This window comes from Diabrotica virgifera, chromosome 9, assembly GCF_917563875.1.
Source record: "Diabrotica virgifera virgifera chromosome 9, PGI_DIABVI_V3a".
Lineage (NCBI taxonomy): Eukaryota > Metazoa > Arthropoda > Insecta > Coleoptera > Chrysomelidae > Diabrotica > Diabrotica virgifera.
In genome coordinates this window covers 176,652,119-176,671,288 of record NC_065451.1, presented here as the reverse complement: position 1 = coordinate 176,671,288, position 19,170 = coordinate 176,652,119, and the positions used below count along the sequence as shown (strand labels likewise).

Sequence of the window (19,170 nt, the reverse complement as noted above, 5' to 3'; positions counted from 1 at the left end):
GAAATGTTTAATCACGCTGTTAATTATATTTTCTACATCTTGTATAGAGGGAACTGAACTATTAATCGCAGGGTTTCGAGCAGGAATGTCTGAAAAGAAATTATTGATTGAATCCTTCAAAGTAGTAGCGAATTCATTTTTAAGATGTTCATCGTTATTTTTAGATACATTTTTATTATAGTTTCCGAACTGGAATACGGGGCTAGCACAAAAGCTAAATTGGAAACGATGGGTGTATTTTTCGTTTTTTTTCCTAGTAGAAGCTGCAGTATTTGAAATATTTGCAATGGAAGGCAAATGTTTTGATGAGCTTTGAGCAATATTGGAATAGGTATTTGGCCTGGAAACTAATGAAGGGAATTCAGTAGTGGATGACAGTAACGGAGCAAATCTGTTTTTTTGAACAATACTAGTGTAGGCAGGATTGTCAATAACTTTTTCAGCCTCTTTGAAAGAAATATTAAGGTGTGCCATTGCTTTCTTAGTTCGTTTTTGTTTTTTATACTCTGAACAATCTCGATTTGTCGAGTTGTAAGAATTAGAGTTACAAAAAATGCAGAAGTTATCACATTGAGTGCATTCGTTATCATTTTCTTTGCCGCAGTTTCGGCATTTCTTTTTTCCTTTACATTGAGATGCAGAGTGACCGTAACGAAGACAATTGTAACACTGCTTAACAGGGTGAACGTACGTGTCTACAGGACATCTCACTTTATTTATATAAATAAATTGGGGAATTTTGTTCCCTGCAAATGTGACAATTATCATTTGACGGGGGATTTTTTCAATCACTCCGTCTTTTATTACTTTTCGAAACATTCTTTGCACCTTACGAACAGAACACTCTGATTTTATAACTTTAACAAGATCATTTTCAGTCAGATATGTATCGACCGATCTCACAATACCTTGTTTTTCAGTTAAATGTGAGGGGATATAAGCTATCAGTTTATTGTCTTTGAATACCGAATTTTCCACTAATTTGTTCGCAACTAACCCTGAATTAACTTCAATTTTAAGTCTATTACGACCCACGCTACTAATTTCTAAGATCGATTTTTCGTATTCCGAAAGTGCTAACAGTTTTTCACCAAGTCTCATTGGATGCAATCTTCCCACATTCAAAACTTCGTGTTCCACAAAAATTAAGTACGGACCTGTATCTCTTGACGTAAATCGATTATTAATGGAAATATCGCGTTTGAAAGACTGGTTTGGCTGGTCTAAATTACTTGCTGTTGTTGTTAATGAGCTTTTATTGTTATCATTATCTGCTGGAAAAACTTGATTTTTGTCCCCTGTTGCAATATTATTCTTATCGGCTTCTGTAAATCCGCGAAAACCATCTTGATTAATATTTACATTTGAATCGTCGAGTTCCATGCCATCCAGAACCCTGATATCCTTGATTCTTATATTTGAAGATCGCGGCGGCTTCCCGCCGCCAGGTGAAGTTCCCGACATCCGTCCCAGACAAAAGTCGGATTTTTAAGTATAATTTCCCAGGATAAATTAAGTAAGGAATCGACTTACTTGTAGAAATCCAAAAAACTTAACCAAATAAATGAGTAAAAGGTAAACAAACTGTGTATTTTTTGCGGCAATTAGTGAATCGACTTTTAAATCAAACACGTCTAATCACTAAGAGACTTGATAGACAACTGTTCATAAAATTTATATTATTAATAATAAAACATGTTATTATTATAAAAACATTTTATTATTATTAATAATAAAACATGGACTTATGGATATAGGTAAGCAATTAGATAGACAAATTGCTAATTTAAGAACTTATTTTCAGTTGCAGGCTGAGACATCTACTCTACACCGCGCTATCTGCGCAGTAGATGACACAACACCGATCAAACTGAGGGAACCAGAAATGTGCATAAACCACCTTACTTACCAACTTATTTTTAATGATTGTATTGTAATGGAATATTTTAAGTGTTTTTTTGTTTTATTTTTATTATTATGACTTGGATATTGTATCTTAATAACACTTTTCTATTGTCAAATAATTTAAATTGTATATACATATTATAAAATATCTCAATTTTAACTGTATATTAGGGTTACCTAATTTTGAATAAATTCTTCTTCTTTTTTCTTCTGTTTTTACTAAGGACGAAAAAGTGCGCGCCTGGATGGGTAAACCTCTGCACGGGCGACATCCCAATGAGGTCAGCCAAGATTATGTCAACAATATAGCGTCGAACTACTGGTTGACATCAGGAAAGATGTTTCCTGAAACGGATGTTCATTACTGGCCATTCAGGATCAGGTTATACCAACAAGAAATTACCTGAAATATATCATCAAAGACCCTCAGGTTCAAAACGACAGATGCCGATATGGATGTCAAGCCCAAGAAACCATCCAACATCTTACAGGGGGCTGCCAGGCATTTGCTGCAACTGAATACAAGGAACGGCATGACGCAGTGGGAAAAATCCTTCATCAAGAGATAGCTATCAAGCTGGGACTTCTCCAAACGGACCATCTCCCGTATTATCAATACGTCCCTGAGAGTATGCTTGAGGATGGCAACTACAAGCTATACTGGGACCGCACTGTGCTCACAGACCAAACAGTGGCACATAATAGACCAGATCTCGTATTAGTCAATAAATTAACAAGACAAACAACACTAATCGATGTGGCGATACCTAACAATAATAATTTACGAAGTAAATTTACTGAAAAGATCGCCAAGTACAGAGATCTAGAAATTCAAATACGAAGGCAATGGAGAATGCAAAGTACCCAGACGATACCGATTATTATGTCTACTACTGGAGTCATTCCGAAGACCCTCCTCGAAAGCATAAAAAAGCTGGGTCTAAATGAACATCTTTATAAGACCATGCAGAAAGCTGTACTACTTGCGACGGCCAGAAGTGTACGAAAATTTTTGGGAGATACACCTGCATTCCAAGTCACCTAGGGCTCGATAACACGGAAAGAGTCCCACCAGAGCTCAATCCTTTTGATACCGTAGGTATCTGGGATGAGTCAATTTTCCCCTTAGAGGGAGTGTGTGAGCCGTATGGCTAAATCTGGATAAAACATGTTTTTGGTTATTTAAACAAAATAATTATAAAATTCTCAATGTAATCGCGATTACGTTTTTCTTATTATAATACCATGTTGACACTTTTGCAAGTTCGGGCAGTTCCGTGTGGGTGTCGTATAGCTGGGCTAGAGAAATGTCAATTTTAAAGTTGATGTTTATTTATGTTAATTAACATTACAAATATTTCGGCGTATTATTAATATATTTCGGCAAGAAATGAAAACCGATTGACATCATTAATTAGAATAAAGAATTACACCGAGAGAAAAAAATTCTTGGCATAAAGAAACTTTATTAATATTTAAGAAAGATCGACTTGGCATATTGCCTAAGAAATATATCTTTGTATGTAAGATATAATTTTCTAAAATATTTCAAATAAATTCTACTATAGCCAAAGAAATATATCTTAAACATGATTGAACTATCACTTTCTGGCAAACTTCAAACTCATTTATCAGAAAGAAATTACACTTGATGTTAATTAATTTTATTAGTCATAAAAATATATTTTCTACACATTAGAAAACTATTCTTTCTGAGCAATAATATTTCTTAGTAAGGAATATTATTATTTTACTATTAATAATTAATTTATTTAATGTTAAGAAATATATTTCGTAGAGATAAACGTATATTTAGAGTTAAGTTAATATTTCTTGAAAATAAAGTGATATTACATACGGCGAAATAAATCATTGTGTTAAGGTAAAATCATTATTTATTAATAAAACAAGATATAAAACATTATTATTACATACAAATATTTTCTCCACTCTTAAACCACTGGCTTCTACACAACAATAAAAGGATGGAGAGGCAAATCCAACTTCCTCAAATTTTCCTTCTTTTGTTAATAGCACTTTGTATATCAGCAATTCCCTAAAACAAAATCGTTATGTAGAAAGAGTAAACTTACTTTAATAAATTTTTTTTATAAAGATATAGATATTTATTTTCACAAATTTAGGAAATACAAAAAAAAACAAATACACGGCCCCACATAAGAACTATTAATACTAATAATAATCAATCATATTTAGTTCAAACATGGCATTATTTAACCTACACATCTTTGTTTATTTTTTTCTTTTTGTTAATGAAATATTAATTAAAAAGACTAAGTTTTCACTCTAATGGCACACAACATATCCCACCAGAATGAAAACAATGGGAACCTTCTCTGGTTACACCTCCGAGGCTTCTACAATTTGCAAGCCATACGGATGCTGAGACTAAGGAAGATGAGGGAATTCTACAATTTACAATTCACGTCACATCTGCTCAGCGCGGTAAAGTTCCAACGAGACTGGTTCCCTTCATACTCCACACAGAGTAAATGTAAATCAAAAATGAATAACCATTTTCAATTTCGTTGCAAAACGAAAATACAGCCGAACCATATTCCAGTCCAATCAGAGAGTGCCGCAAGCACCTCTACCGGTTTCGAAACTTATTAGTCTCTCATCAGGAGGCACATATGCTGCTCTCCCCGATCCAACCAAAACAAACCCCAGCGTGCAGTCCCGAATTGCAACGAACGAAATGGCATAGATGCCCTAGCGGCAACTGCTAGCAAAAGACTAAGTTTTCACTCTAATGGCACACAACATATCCCACCAGAATGAAAACAATGTGAACCTTCTCTGGTTACACCTCCGAGGCTTCTACAATTTGCAAGCCATACGGATGCTGAGACTAAGGAAGATGAGGGAATTCTACAATTTACAATTCACGTCACATCTGCTCAGCGCGGTAAAGTTCCAACGAGACTGGTTCCCTTCATACTCCACACAGAGTAAATGTAAATCAAAAATGAATAACCATTTTCAATTTCGTTGCAAAACGAAAATACAGCCGAACCATATTCCAGTCCAATCAGAGAGTGCCGCAAGCACCTCTACCGGTTTCGAAACTTATTAGTCTCTCATCAGGAGGCACATATGCTGCTCTCCCCGATCCAACCAAAACAAACCCCAGCGTGCAGTCCCGAATTGCAACGAACGAAATGGCATAGATGCCCTAGCGGCAACTGCTAGCAAAAGACTAAGTTTTCACTCTAATGGCACACAACATATCCCACCAGAATGAAAACAATGGGAACCTTCTCTGGTTACACCTCCGAGGCTTCTACAATTTGCAAGCCATACGGATGCTGAGACTAAGGAAGATGAGGGAATTCTACAATTTACAATTCACGTCACATCTGCTCAGCGCGGTAAAGTTCCAACGAGACTGGTTCCCTTCATACTCCACACAGAGTAAATGTAAATCAAAAATGAATAACCATTTTCAATTTCGTTGCAAAACGAAAATACAGCCGAACCATATTCCAGTCCAATCAGAGAGTGCCGCAAGCACCTCTACCGGTTTCGAAACTTATTAGTCTCTCATCAGGAGGCACATATGCTGCTCTCCCCGATCCAACCAAAACAAACCCCAGCGTGCAGTCCCGAATTGCAACGAACGAAATGGCATAGATGCCTTAGTCTCAGCATCCGTATGGCTTGCAAATTGTAGAAGCCTCGGAGGTGTAACCAGAGAAGGTTCCCATTGTTTTCATTCTGGTGGGATATGTTGTGTGCCATTAGAGTGAAAACTTAGTCTTTTGCTAGCAGTTGCCGCTAGGGCATCTATGCCATTTCGTTCGTTGCAATTCGGGACTGCACGCTGGGGTTTGTTTTGGTTGGATCGGGGAGAGCAGCATATGTGCCTCTTGATGAGAGACTAATAAGTTTCGAAACCGGTAGAGGTGCTTGCGGCACTCTCTGATTGGACTGGAATATGGTTCGGCTGTATTTTCGTTTTGCAACGAAATTGAAAATGGTTATTCATTTTTGATTTACATTTACTCTGTGTGGAGTATGAAGGGAACCAGTCTCGTTGGAACTTTACCGCGCTGAGCAGATGTGACGTGAATTGTAAATTGTAGAATTCCCTCATCTTCCTTAGTCTCAGCATCCGTATGGCTTGCAAATTGTAGAAGCCTCGGAGGTGTAACCAGAGAAGGTTCCCATTGTTTTCATTCTGGTGGGATATGTTGTGTGCCATTAGAGTGAAAACTTAGTCTTTTGCTAGCAGTTGCCGCTAGGGCATCTATGCCATTTCGTTCGTTGCAATTCGGGACTGCACGCTGGGGTTTGTTTTGGTTGGATCGGGGAGAGCAGCATATGTGCCTCCTGATGAGAGACTAATAAGTTTCGAAACCGGTAGAGGTGCTTGCGGCACTCTCTGATTGGACTGGAATATGGTTCGGCTGTATTTTCGTTTTGCAACGAAATTGAAAATGGTTATTCATTTTTGATTTACATTTACTCTGTGTGGAGTATGAAGGGAACCAGTCTCGTTGGAACTTTACCGCGCTGAGCAGATGTGACGTGAATTGTAAATTGTAGAATTCCATCATCTTCCTTAGTCTCAGCATCCGTATGGCTTGCAAATTGTAGAAGCCTCGGAGGTGTAACCAGAGAAGGTTCCCATTGTTTTCATTCTGGTGGGATATGTTGTGTGCCATTAGAGTGAAAACTTAGTCTTTTGCTAGCAGTTGCCGCTAGGGCATCTATGCCATTTCGTTCGTTGCAATTCGGGACTGCACGCTGGGGTTTGTTTTGGTTGGATCGGGGAGAGCAGCATATGTGCCTCCTGATGAGAGACTAATAAGTTTCGAAACCGGTAGAGGTGCTTGCGGCACTCTCTGATTGGACTGGAATATGGTTCGGCTGTATTTTCGTTTTGCAACGAAATTGAAAATGGTTATTCATTTTTGATTTACATTTACTCTGTGTGGAGTATGAAGGGAACCAGTCTCGTTGGAACTTTACCGCGCTGAGCAGATGTGACGTGAATTGTAAATTGTAGAATTCCCTCATCTTCCTTAGTCTCAGCATCCGTATGGCTTGCAAATTGTAGAAGCCTCGGAGGTGTAACCAGAGAAGGTTCCCATTGTTTTCATTCTGGTGGGTTATGTTGTGTGCCATTAGAGTGAAAACTTAGTCTTTTGCTAGCAGTTGCCGCTAGGGCATCTATGCCATTTCGTTCGTTGCAATTCGGGACTGCACGCTGGGGTTTGTTTTGGTTGGATCGGGGAGAGCAGCATATGTGCCTCCTGATGAGAGACTAATAAGTTTCGAAACCGGTAGAGGTGCTTGCGGCACTCTCTGATTGGACTGGAATATGGTTCGGCTGTATTTTCGTTTTGCAACGAAATTGAAAATGGTTATTCATTTTTGATTTACATTTACTCTGTGTGGAGTATGAAGGGAACCAGTCTCGTTGGAACTTTACCGCGCTGAGCAGATGTGACGTGAATTGTAAATTGTAGAATTCCATCATCTTCCTTAGTCTCAGCATCCGTATGGCTTGCAAATTGTAGAAGCCTCGGAGGTGTAACCAGAGAAGGTTCCCATTGTTTTCATTCTGGTGGGATATGTTGTGTGCCATTAGAGTGAAAACTTAGTCTTTTGCTAGCAGTTGCCGCTAGGGCATCTATGCCATTTCGTTCGTTGCAATTCGGGACTGCACGCTGGGGTTTGTTTTGGTTGGATCGGGGAGAGCAGCATATGTGCCTCCTGATGAGAGACTAATAAGTTTCGAAACCGGTAGAGGTGCTTGCGGCACTCTCTGATTGGACTGGAATATGGTTCGGCTGTATTTTCGTTTTGCAACGAAATTGAAAATGGTTATTCATTTTTGATTTACATTTACTCTGTGTGGAGTATGAAGGGAACCAGTCTCGTTGGAACTTTACCGCGCTGAGCAGATGTGACGTGAATTGTAAATTGTAGAATTCCCTCATCTTCCTTAGTCTCAGCATCCGTATGGCTTGCAAATTGTAGAAGCCTCGGAGGTGTAACCAGAGAAGGTTCCCATTGTTTTCATTCTGGTGGGATATGTTGTGTGCCATTAGAGTGAAAACTTAGTCTTTTGCTAGCAGTTGCCGCTAGGGCATCTATGCCATTTCGTTCGTTGCAATTCGGGACTGCACGCTGGGGTTTGTTTTGGTTGGATCGGGGAGAGCAGCATATGTGCCTCCTGATGAGAGACTAATAAGTTTCGAAACCGGTAGAGGTGCTTGCGGCACTCTCTGATTGGACTGGAATATGGTTCGGCTGTATTTTCGTTTTGCAACGAAATTGAAAATGGTTATTCATTTTTGAAATATTAATTATTTATCTGTATAATATTAAGTCACACAATAAACATTGTTTAGCTAAAACAAGAGGGAAAATACAACTAACGTAAAACATTGAATCAGACATAATAATATGTAATTTTCTTAATTTTTATAATCTAAAAGAGACAGCATACGTAATCATTAAGAAATTTTATTACGGGAAAGTATTATTAGTTTACATCTAAGTAATTTAATACATATTAACTAATTCACGGTTTTCGGCAATAACATTTCTTAACCATAAACATATATTTCTTTTAGACTAATTGATTTCTTTATCTCAAATAAATTAACAGAAAAATCCTCAGCGTTGCACCCGCCATGTTTGATATAGCGTTATATTGTATATTTTTTATAGAAGACGATACATTCAAGAAACCTATTATAGTTGATACATAAGTATACACATTTTTAAAAAGGTACTTACATGTATGAAGTTCTACCATTTCTGGAAGGCCCCGCAGATGGTTAATAACTCCTTTCTTAATATTGTTCTGAAGCTATATATTATATCATTCTGTCCCAGCTTTAAATTGTGGCATATTTCCCAGTTAGAATAATAAGCTCCTTTATTTCAGAGTCGTCCATCATTAAACCTAAAAAGCAAATAAAGATACTATTATGTTTCTTTTTTAACCATTCGGATACGCAACAATATTTTTATTACATCTTAAATTACTCAATTTACTTTTATTTAATACCTATATATGTACGTACCTTCAAAATATCCGTTAATTTTTAAAGTACACCAATAAATCCAACATTCATCTATGAACATGAACATATCACGCCATCTTGACAAACACTGACGACTAAATCATAAATAGTTAATCTGCGCAATTCTTTTGTGGAAGAAAATCTCTTTGCAGGTAACATTTCGGCATTAATGACAAAGTTTTTATTTTATAACCACAGTTACTACAGAGGGTATTTCTGAAGAATTATTTCTTGTGGTTTAAAATATTTATTTGATTGCAAGAAAATTTCTTGTTCACAAATATAAATATGGATTAACTTAACATTATATTTCTTATACTGCAAAATATTTGTAGTTTTCAATTTAAGAAATAAAAACTTTAGGATAAGAAAATTAAATGTAACCATTAATGCATTTCTTGGTATTGAAGAAATTATCTGTAAGAAATTATTGAGTTGTGTTTAAAAAACTCGTTTCTTTATATGTGAAGCGGTATGTTTAAGTTAATAGGATATGTTAACTTTTAAGAAATATTGCTCAAAGAAATCGGTGTTTTAGGAGAAAAGAAATTGTTCTCTCGGTGTAGAGATATTATTTGTACAGTAAACAAAAACAAAGACAATATCTGACAAGTAATGACATTAACGTGGCCATGATGAAGTCACATTCTAATGTTTTGACAGTGCTCTTACATCAGAAATTTTGACCTGCCAATCTTGATTTTGTACTAAAAACACTATATTCAAGATGGCGCCGAACGATGCGCACGTGAAATTACTCCTCTCTGTAAATGATGAGAATTTTAAGGAAAAAGCATTCAAATGTTGCCAGAAAACTACTAACGTTATAGTGTGCATAAAATGTGGAAGTATTTTTCATTTATCTTGTTCATCAAGAAAAAAGCAGAAATGTATAAAGTTATGTGATACTAGAATTGTATGTGAGACATGTGAACAATCTGAAAATCCCAAAGGAAACTCAGTAAGTCATACTCAAGAGGTAAATGCACATATCCTACAGTTGGAAATTGATTTTCTAAAAACAATTTTAAGTGAAAAAGAGGAAAAATATAAAATTTTATTTGATAATAATCAATTGTTAAAAAGAACTAACGAGCTCCTTGAAGAAAAAGTAAAACAAAAAACTAAAGAACCTGAATTCAAGGTAATTAACGTTGACAAAAGAAAAAACTGGACTTCCCCTGGTAAAGATGATAAACAACTACAAAATGTTAATGACCTTACTAATAGTAAACAAACTGAATTAGTAGTGACTAAAATTCCTGCAGACGGAACGCTAGCGCGATCCTCAACATCGACAAACTTTGGAAATGAAGTGCCAAATGAAAAAAAATACATTACATCAAGACAAATGAGTGCCGCAATGCAAGAAGCCAAAACTCAAACTGTTTTACATAATCTGTTGAACACTGAAAATAATGCTCCGGTTCTTTCAGAGTCTTCAAGCAACGGTGCGTGGACACAGGTAGCTCATAGAAAAAAGAGGAAGTTCTTAGTTGGAAGTACCGAGTCACCTTGCAACATTGAGGCTGTTCCACAAATGATCAACCTACATGTGACTCGCCTAAAGCCTGACACAAAACCGGAGCAATTAGAAAAGTTCCTGGAAAATCATTTAGATGGCGTAAAATGCGAAATCCATCAGTCCAAAAAACCTGACATATATGCATCCATGAAAGTGACCATTAGACGAGACTTAATTAAGAATGCATGGAAGCGAGAAATCTGGCCCAGCGGAGCATTAGTCTCGTTTTTCAAGATGAGGAGGACGCTGTCGCATTAGGTGGGTCCTCAAGCAATACAACTATTTCACGTATAGTAAATGACTTTAAATTGAAGTTAATCTCGGTTAATGTACAATGTTTAACAAACAAACTTTTAAATCTTGAGCTTTTTTCTAATGCTGAAAAACCTGACATTCTATGTATTCAGGAGCACTGGTGTAATGAGGATAATATTAATCTTATTTATATCCCAGGGTACACTTTAGTAACACATTTTACTAGAAAAAATAAAATACATGGTGGAACTCTTATTTTATCTAAATCTGGGACAGACAAGTATGCAGTCTCAGTCGTTGATTGCCGTAAATTCTCTGAGGAAGAAAGCTTTGAATGTTGTGCTGTGACTATTTTAATCAGTAACTGTAAATTTCTAGTCATTAATGTGTACAGAACGCCTAACAGCAATCTAGATTCTTTTATAAATAATTGTTTTAATATTTTAGGTCATTTTCACAACCGTGTTGATAAAATTTATCTCTGTGGAGACTTTAATATCAACTACTTAATTCAGAGCAATGAAAAACTTCGATTAGATGATCTTTTTCAATCGTTTGGTTTGTCTCTTAATATCCCAAATATACCAACACGTATTTTCATGAATAACAATAAAGTAACAAAAACAAAAATTGACTACATTGCTACTAATAATATCACTATGAATCATACTTGTCAAGTCAATCAACCCAATATGGGTGACCATCTTGCCATTATTTTTGACATTGTTGTAGGTCGTAATCAGGATAGGATGGAATCTAATATAAAACAGCAGTGTTTTAGGTGTTTAAATGATAATAATTTAGACATCCTAAAACAAGACTTAATGAGGATTGGTTTTTACGAGGTATACAATGAAAGTAATATTAATAACGCTTTTATCGAATTTATGGATACTTTAAACTTTGCTATTACTTCAAACTGTCCCCTTAAAAGTAAAATAGGTAAGGACGTGCATAAAAGTAAAGGTTGGGTTGATCATGACATATATGCTAGGAGTAAACAATTAAAAAACCTATTTAATGAAGCTAAAAACTCTAATAATAGTAACATCTGGAATGAGTATAAAGCTACCAAGAAGGAATACAATAATCTTATTGCTGAAAAGAAAAGGGAATTCAATTATCTTCAAATTATAAGTAGTAATAATAAACAAAAAACTATGTGGAGTATAGTAAATAAAACTATAGGGAGAAAGCAAAGTACTAATAAAATTAAACTCAAAATTGAAGACAAACTAATATCAGATGATAAAAATTTAGCTCAATATTTTGCATGCCATTTCAATGACAAAAATAATGCACTAAAAAATAGGCTTGACAATAACCCTCAAAACTGTACTTTATCACATAGGTGGACTATAGACAGTTTTGTTTATTTTCCAGTAACATCTGATGAAGTTCTTGATATTATTTGTGGTCTTAAAAATAAACATTCTTTTGGAAATGATGAATTAAACACAAGAATGATCAAACACATCAAGGATGTTATATCAGAACCGCTGGCATATTTAATTAACCTAGTATACAACACAGGTGAATTTCCTGAAAACCTAAAATTAAGTAAAATTGTTCCAGTATATAAAAAATCCGATCACACTTGTATTGATAATTATAGACCTATTTCTTTGTTAAATGTAATTTCAAAAATTTTTGAACGAGCTTACTACACTAGGATCATACAGTTTTTGGACAAAAATAATGCACTGTGTTCAGAACAGCATGGCTTTCGATCCGGAAGATCAACAGAGGGGGCTACTGAAGTATTTATGGAATCTGTCTATAGGCATCTTGATGATGGTCTTCTTGTAGTGGGTATCTTCTTTGATCTTTCCAGAGCATTCGACAGTCTTAAATTTGAATTTGTCCTTAACAAATTGTATGTCCACGGAATAAGAGGTAACATGTTAAATTTATTGAACTCATATCTTCTGGAGAGGAAATTCTATGTTGAATTAAACAAGGAAAGGTCAGACATCTTCAGTGTAGATGTAGGAGTGCCGCAGGGATCTGTGTTGGGACCACTGCTATTTCTTATTTTTGTCAATGACCTACCCGATCATATTACTCATGACCACATTGTAATGTACGCAGATGACTCATCTGTGATTGTATCAGCACATACATACGTAGAGCTTCAAAATAGAGTGTCAAGGGTTATCAGATTATTCCAAACATGGTGTACACAAAACTTGCTACAACTGAATATTGATAAAACATCGTATATACATTTTAGATGCAAACGAAATATGCCAGTTGTGTCTATTCCTGAAATTGTAAATATTCCAAACATAAAATTTTTAGGTGTATTCTTGGACCAGTTTATGAGTTGGGATGTTCACGTTGAATATGTTAATAAGAAACTAAATTGTTCATTCTATGCTTTAGTACAGTTGAAGAGAACACTCAGTATTAAAACTCTCATTAATGTATATTATTCTTTGGTTTATTGTCACCTTACTTATAATGTTACGTTATGGGGTAATTCCACAAAATCAGACACAGTGTTTATTAAACAGAAGAGAATTATTAGACTTATCTTCAATATTCCTTTTGGGCATACTTGTAAGCAAGTTTTCATTAATAACAATATCTTACCGTTGCCTTCCATATATATCTTGAAATCCATATTGTATATTAAGCATAATTTACATTCATTCAAGAGAAATTCTGATTTACATGCATACTCAACTAGGAATGCCAATCAGTTTGTTACTGTTGGTCACAAACTATCCAAATTTGAGAAGTCCACAGATTATGTGGGGGTCAGGCTATATAATCATCTTCCAAATGAAGTTAGATCTTTGCATCCGGTGAAATTCAAAAGAGTTGTGAAAAGTATACTATGTAAACATGCATTCTACAGTGTAGAAGAATACTTAGCAACTAGATTGCTGTTATGAGTTCTGTCTAATATTAATAATTTTCATATTTATCAATGTACATTATGTTAAATCTAAAATTTAAGTGTATGTATAGGTATTTGATTATGTGTCTGTGACTATATTGTGTTGTATATCTGACGTGTATATCCATCTTTATGATGGCAGCTGTAAAGCTATACCAATAAAGTATTCTATTCTATTCTATTCTATAAACTAAAAGTCAAACAAAAGTGAAGTAGTGTGGACAAACGTCTCAGAGGACTACAAAATCAAACAAGAACTCAGGCAAGGTGACCCGATGTCAACCACGTTGTTCAATCTTGTTCTTGAAGTAATAATGAGGAATTGCAGCATAAAAATGGAACACACCATATTAAAAATTAACATCAATGTATTGCTTTCGCAAATGATCTAACAAAGTTAGCAAAATCAAAGAAAAGATAGAAAAAAAGCAAATATTTTTGGCCTGAAGTTAAATGAAAAGAAAACGAAATACATGGTAATGGGTAGGTATCTAATACACAGCAAGACAATGAAGAGTTTATAAAAATACAAGAGGAGAAAGATTACATATACGTACAGTTTTGACAGAGTGGAAAAGTTTACCTAGCTTGGTGTGAAAGTAAAGGAAAATGGACATGAAGATAAAAAAAATAGAATCCAGAATTACAAAAGGCAACCAGAAATACGGAATGCTGAGATTCCTAATGATGTCTAAGTCTGTTTCAAGAAAATCAAAATAAAGAATTTACAAGACAGTGATTAGAGCTACGGTTGTATATGTAGCTGAATTATTGCTTTGAGAAAGGCAGATGATGAAAGATTAGAAAGATGGGAGAGAAAAATTCTCCGATCAATTTACGGAGGCATAAATACACAAATGGGATGGAGAAGAAGAACAAACAAAGAGTTGGCAATAATGGTCCATGAATTGTAAAATGATAGCTATATAATATATTTACTTATATAATGTATTTTTAATATACAAATATTGTATATTGTATGTATAGTAAAAAAAATGTAATGTATATCATGCCCAGGGCCTACATGACCTGTTGAGCAAAATAAATAAATAAAAGTCAAACAATTATTATTCATGCACGTCATAGATTTGTTGACATCATAACCCACCAGCAAACAAATACAGCAAATTTTTCTTCATATATTAATTTTTTCGTTACCGTTAAGTTTAGCAGGAAAGCGCTGTTGCCATGTTGTATGTATTTACTACAACTACCGGCTACACTGTTTTTTTGTCTGGAGTGTGAAACAAAGATAACTATTTTTAGTACCTATAAGTGTCAAAGTCATATTGTTATATAGAAGATTATGTAAGATTTTTGTTTGTTTAATGTTTTTTCATCTTCTTTTATGGCCTTTGGGAGCTATGCCCATTTAGCCAGCAACATTATTTAAATTAACGCCTAAGTAAACCTACCATAAAACAAAACTATTATATCGCCTGGTGAGAACAATAGTGACTAAACTTCAAAATGAACATTTAGAGATAATCGTATTTGAAGTTTTGATGAAACTGCTAAACAGTATAACTGACTTATAGGTAATCATTTTGCAAAATTTTTCTAATAATGTGCTTTCTAGATATGTAAACCAATTAGTAGAAGTAATTTTATTTGAAGAAAAGATGGATATCGTATTTATTTTTTATTTTTTTTCTGCATTACGCCATTATTGCATTATCGAAAATGTTTAATTTGATGTTTCGCCACTATACTTTAATACTACTATACTGCAACAGTTTAGTTTCTGTTTTAAATAATTAAAAAAATTTACTTTTAAAAATAAATTAAACGCATCAAATAAAATATTTTATTGTACACACCAGTTATGAGCAAAATGAAACTAAAGTACAATAGAAACATAACAAAATAAGATCTTAAGTAATAATTATGAAAACGATAAACATGATAAAAGATAAAAGTAAGCAAAAGAACTATGAATAGTAAAATTAAATTCATCATTTCACTCAAGTATGTTTCGTATTTCAAAATACTAAAGAAATGATTGCGGGTAGAAGGAATTGATTTATTTTGTAAGACTTCTTTTTAGAAATGAATATTGGTTCTCGATAGTGTGGAATTAAACAATACTGATCCAAAGTGGATAGACGCTTTCTTGATTTGCTATTTCTAAGTACCTAAGAACGATTGAAACTGAGTTTCTCTGTAAGAAGTTTTATAAAAAAAACACAAAAGCAAAAACGACCACACAGACAAAAGTGATTATTCGCCACTATTGCACATTGTACTACTATCTTGAATAAAATATCTAATATTTCAAATACATGTAGGCACGGCGTAATTACAGATTCGCCAGTATTGATATTAAGTTTGGTGTGCTTTCGTCGTTAATGCATCAAAATATTTGACAAATTCACAATACCATAAAGACTTGTAGGCGCCCTCTAGTAATAAGGAAATTAAATAATGGTTAGCCGATATTGCACATAAAAGAGGGCATATTTAGATGTCGATTGATGGACTTAACTCAAAAACGTTAATTTTCTAGTTTCGCCACTATTGTTCTCACTAGGCGATATGAACCTAATCGACCAATCAAGGATAGGGAAGGGAAAATGATGTTGTTTAAAAAATAAACTGTAGTTAAAATATAAACTAAATGCAGTAGAATCCCGCAAATCCGAACTAATGGGGGGACAGCCTGTTCAGATTCCTAAAAGTTCGGATTATCCGAAAGTTAGCGTAACTAATAATTCAAAGCTTTAGTTGATTATAACATTGTAAAATGAGCATTGGAGGACATACTCCACGTGGTAAGAATAAAAATCAGAAGTGGATACTTGGCTTGAGTAGGTAGTCTTTTGTAAAGTTTGTTGTGAGAATTAGGTACTCATTTTTGGTATGAATAAAAATATCTTTATGCTCTTTACTCACCCTAAAGATGAAAGAAGATCACAGCCGAACAACCCTCCTAGAAGAATCCTTATGTCACAACCTGTGGGAAGTAGAAATAGGGGTAGGCCAAAACTCAGATGGAAGGATGGTGTAGATGGGGATGGGAGAAAAATAGGTGCAGCAAACTGGCAATAGATAGGACAGACTGGCATAATAGACTTGGGAAGGTTGAGGCTCTTCGATAGTAGAGATGTTGAAAAAGTATCTATTAGTTACAAAGTACTCTTTACTTACAAATACCAAAAGTAACAATTACTATACAGAGATACTATACTTTGATTTCTCTGATTACTTCGTACCAATTGTATCAGAGCGAGTAACGACTATTGTATCTACAACTAGTACACTTGATTACTTTCTACCAATCGTATCCCAGTGAGTAATGGATGTGACCGGTATTTTATGAGTGTTATCGAATATCGTTATCAGTATGAAGCGTTTTAAGGGTGTGAGGGTGAGGTGAGAAGATAAAAGATGAGACATGTATAATGATGAAAGGGAGGGATAATGGTATACATAAAATATGTAATGTATGTTAATAACAAAGTTCGAATGGGAGAACCCTATATTTTTATCTACATCTACGTGATTTGCTGATGTAGATTAGATAGTAGATAATTCACAGAATGAAAATAAAAATAAAGCCGGGCATTTTAGATTTTACAGATCAAATCATTTTTCTCCATTAAACAGGTCGTTGTTATATCGGAATACCTATTGGGACCGTGCAAGTTCGGCAAAGCGACCTCTATTTCTACGCTCTGTACTTTTATTCGCACTTTTAATTATATTGGCCAATTATATTAGTCCTGGTTGCTGGATAATTGTCAAGACCATAATCCAAAAAAATAATAAGAAGAAAAAATAAGATGCAGGTTATGTTTAGCAAACGTAAACAATTGTATGTAGTAAATAAAATCAGTTATTAAAATGCAGTACTGCAAGCAAAATACAATTAATTAAATTTACCTTTATATAATAATTGTATATCATATCAATATTGTGGAGCAATATATAATTTTTCTGCCTCAATGACAGAAGGTATGAAATATACGTCAATTTGACAATTTCAATTGACAATATGAATTATTTAAGATAGTTGCAATATTTCTCCGCGACTCGCGCACGGTCGTTTCTCGTTTCCCTTTCCAAGTACTTGCACACCGCGAATATACAAAATAAATACATACCTACTGAGAAATACGATTCTCGATATGATTACCAGTACGCAAATATAAAAGTAACAAAAGTAATCATAGTAATCAAATCATTTTTATCCCTTAAACAGATTGGTGAAGGTCGTTGTTATATCGAAATACCTATACAAAATACCCACCTACTAAGAAATACGATTCTCGATATGATTACCGGTACTCAAATACAAAGGTAACAAAAGTAATCATAGTAATCAAATCATTTTTATCCCTTAAACAGATTGGTGAAGGTCCTTGTTATATCAGAATACCTATACAAAATACCCCCACCCCCTCATTTATGAAAATACCTACCTACTGAGAAACATAGAAAAAAGTGTTGTGTGATGCTGAGAAATACGATTCTCGATATGATTACTGGTACTCAAATACAAAAGTAATCATAGTAAGGAATACTGTAAATAATTACTTTATACAAAAACGATTTGTAAGGAATACTTGAAAGTAACATTAATCAACATCACTATTCGATAGGGCTGTAGCACCATTGATGATGATGATATCCTAAGTCCGTTATATTGAGGTTTTACTGTACTAAATATTTTATACTAACCTTTTTCAGTTTTTTCCTCTTCTTCAAATGGGTCGAGTTTACTTCCATGTTTTTCTATTTCAGTATTTATGGGACATTTCTTTAAATCCAAAGAATCATATGTGTCGTGCCTATTAGATTCATCCTTAATTTCACATTTAAAGCCATCCAAAGGAGCATCATCCAAATCATTATACTCTATTTCTATTTTACATGTTTTCTCGCTACTGCCTTGTTTTACTTCCATTTTATTACACTTGACCTTGACTTTTTGAATGCCAATAATAATTTTACACAAAAAAATCACTCACATTAAGAAAATATAACGATAACGCATATTATAAAAGAACAGTATGCAGCTGCAGCATTATTTTTATTACTATTTTTTATTTTACCAAAATACCAACCGACTATTTCGATACATGCTCAGAATACACTAGGTTTGTTCCAACACGACCGAGAACCGTCACGAAACGGTAATGCTCCTGCGCAGTAAATAAAATCCGTTCCAACAAAAATATGATCGTCATCGGATCGTCCTTCCCACTGTTCCAACAAGAATTGTGATCTTTCGGTGACGGTTTCGTGATGATCATTTCAGTAATCGGGCAAATGCATAATGTGCTGGTTGGACTGACTTGCGCACTAGGACTTAATTCTTTAAAGTTTTTGAGCCTTTGATCGACTAAAAGCACACAAGCTGTCACCAATAAAAATGACAAATATATGATTACCGTCATGGGACGATAACTGGGCGATACAATTACGAACATGCGCACAACAAACGGTACAAGTAGTTTCGTGACGGTTTCTGGACCGTCCAAAAGTTCATGTTGGAACAAACCTACTATAAACCG

At 34.6% G+C, this 19,170-nt stretch overlaps 1 protein-coding gene and 1 long non-coding RNA gene across 24 annotated transcripts in view; one reads left to right on the top strand and one right to left on the bottom strand.

Moving 5' to 3' along the window:
- The window catches only part of LOC126891985 (uncharacterized), a 167,250-nt gene that overhangs the window by 48,554 nt on the left and 99,526 nt on the right, over positions 1-19,170 (top strand). The window lies entirely within an intron of this gene.
- The window catches only part of LOC126891978 (zinc finger protein 845-like), a 151,081-nt gene that overhangs the window by 49,722 nt on the left and 82,189 nt on the right, over positions 1-19,170 (bottom strand). For 2 of the 17 annotated variants that reach the window (XM_050661341.1, XM_050661348.1), the window contains exon 1: positions 18,335-19,154. The exons of 13 other annotated variants lie outside the window; for them this stretch is intronic. In XM_050661341.1, the coding sequence (XP_050517298.1) occupies positions 18,335-18,560 (226 nt within the window). In that variant the 5' untranslated portion in view covers positions 18,561-19,154. 2 more of the 17 variants (XM_050661352.1, XM_050661355.1) reach the window with 2 other exon arrangements.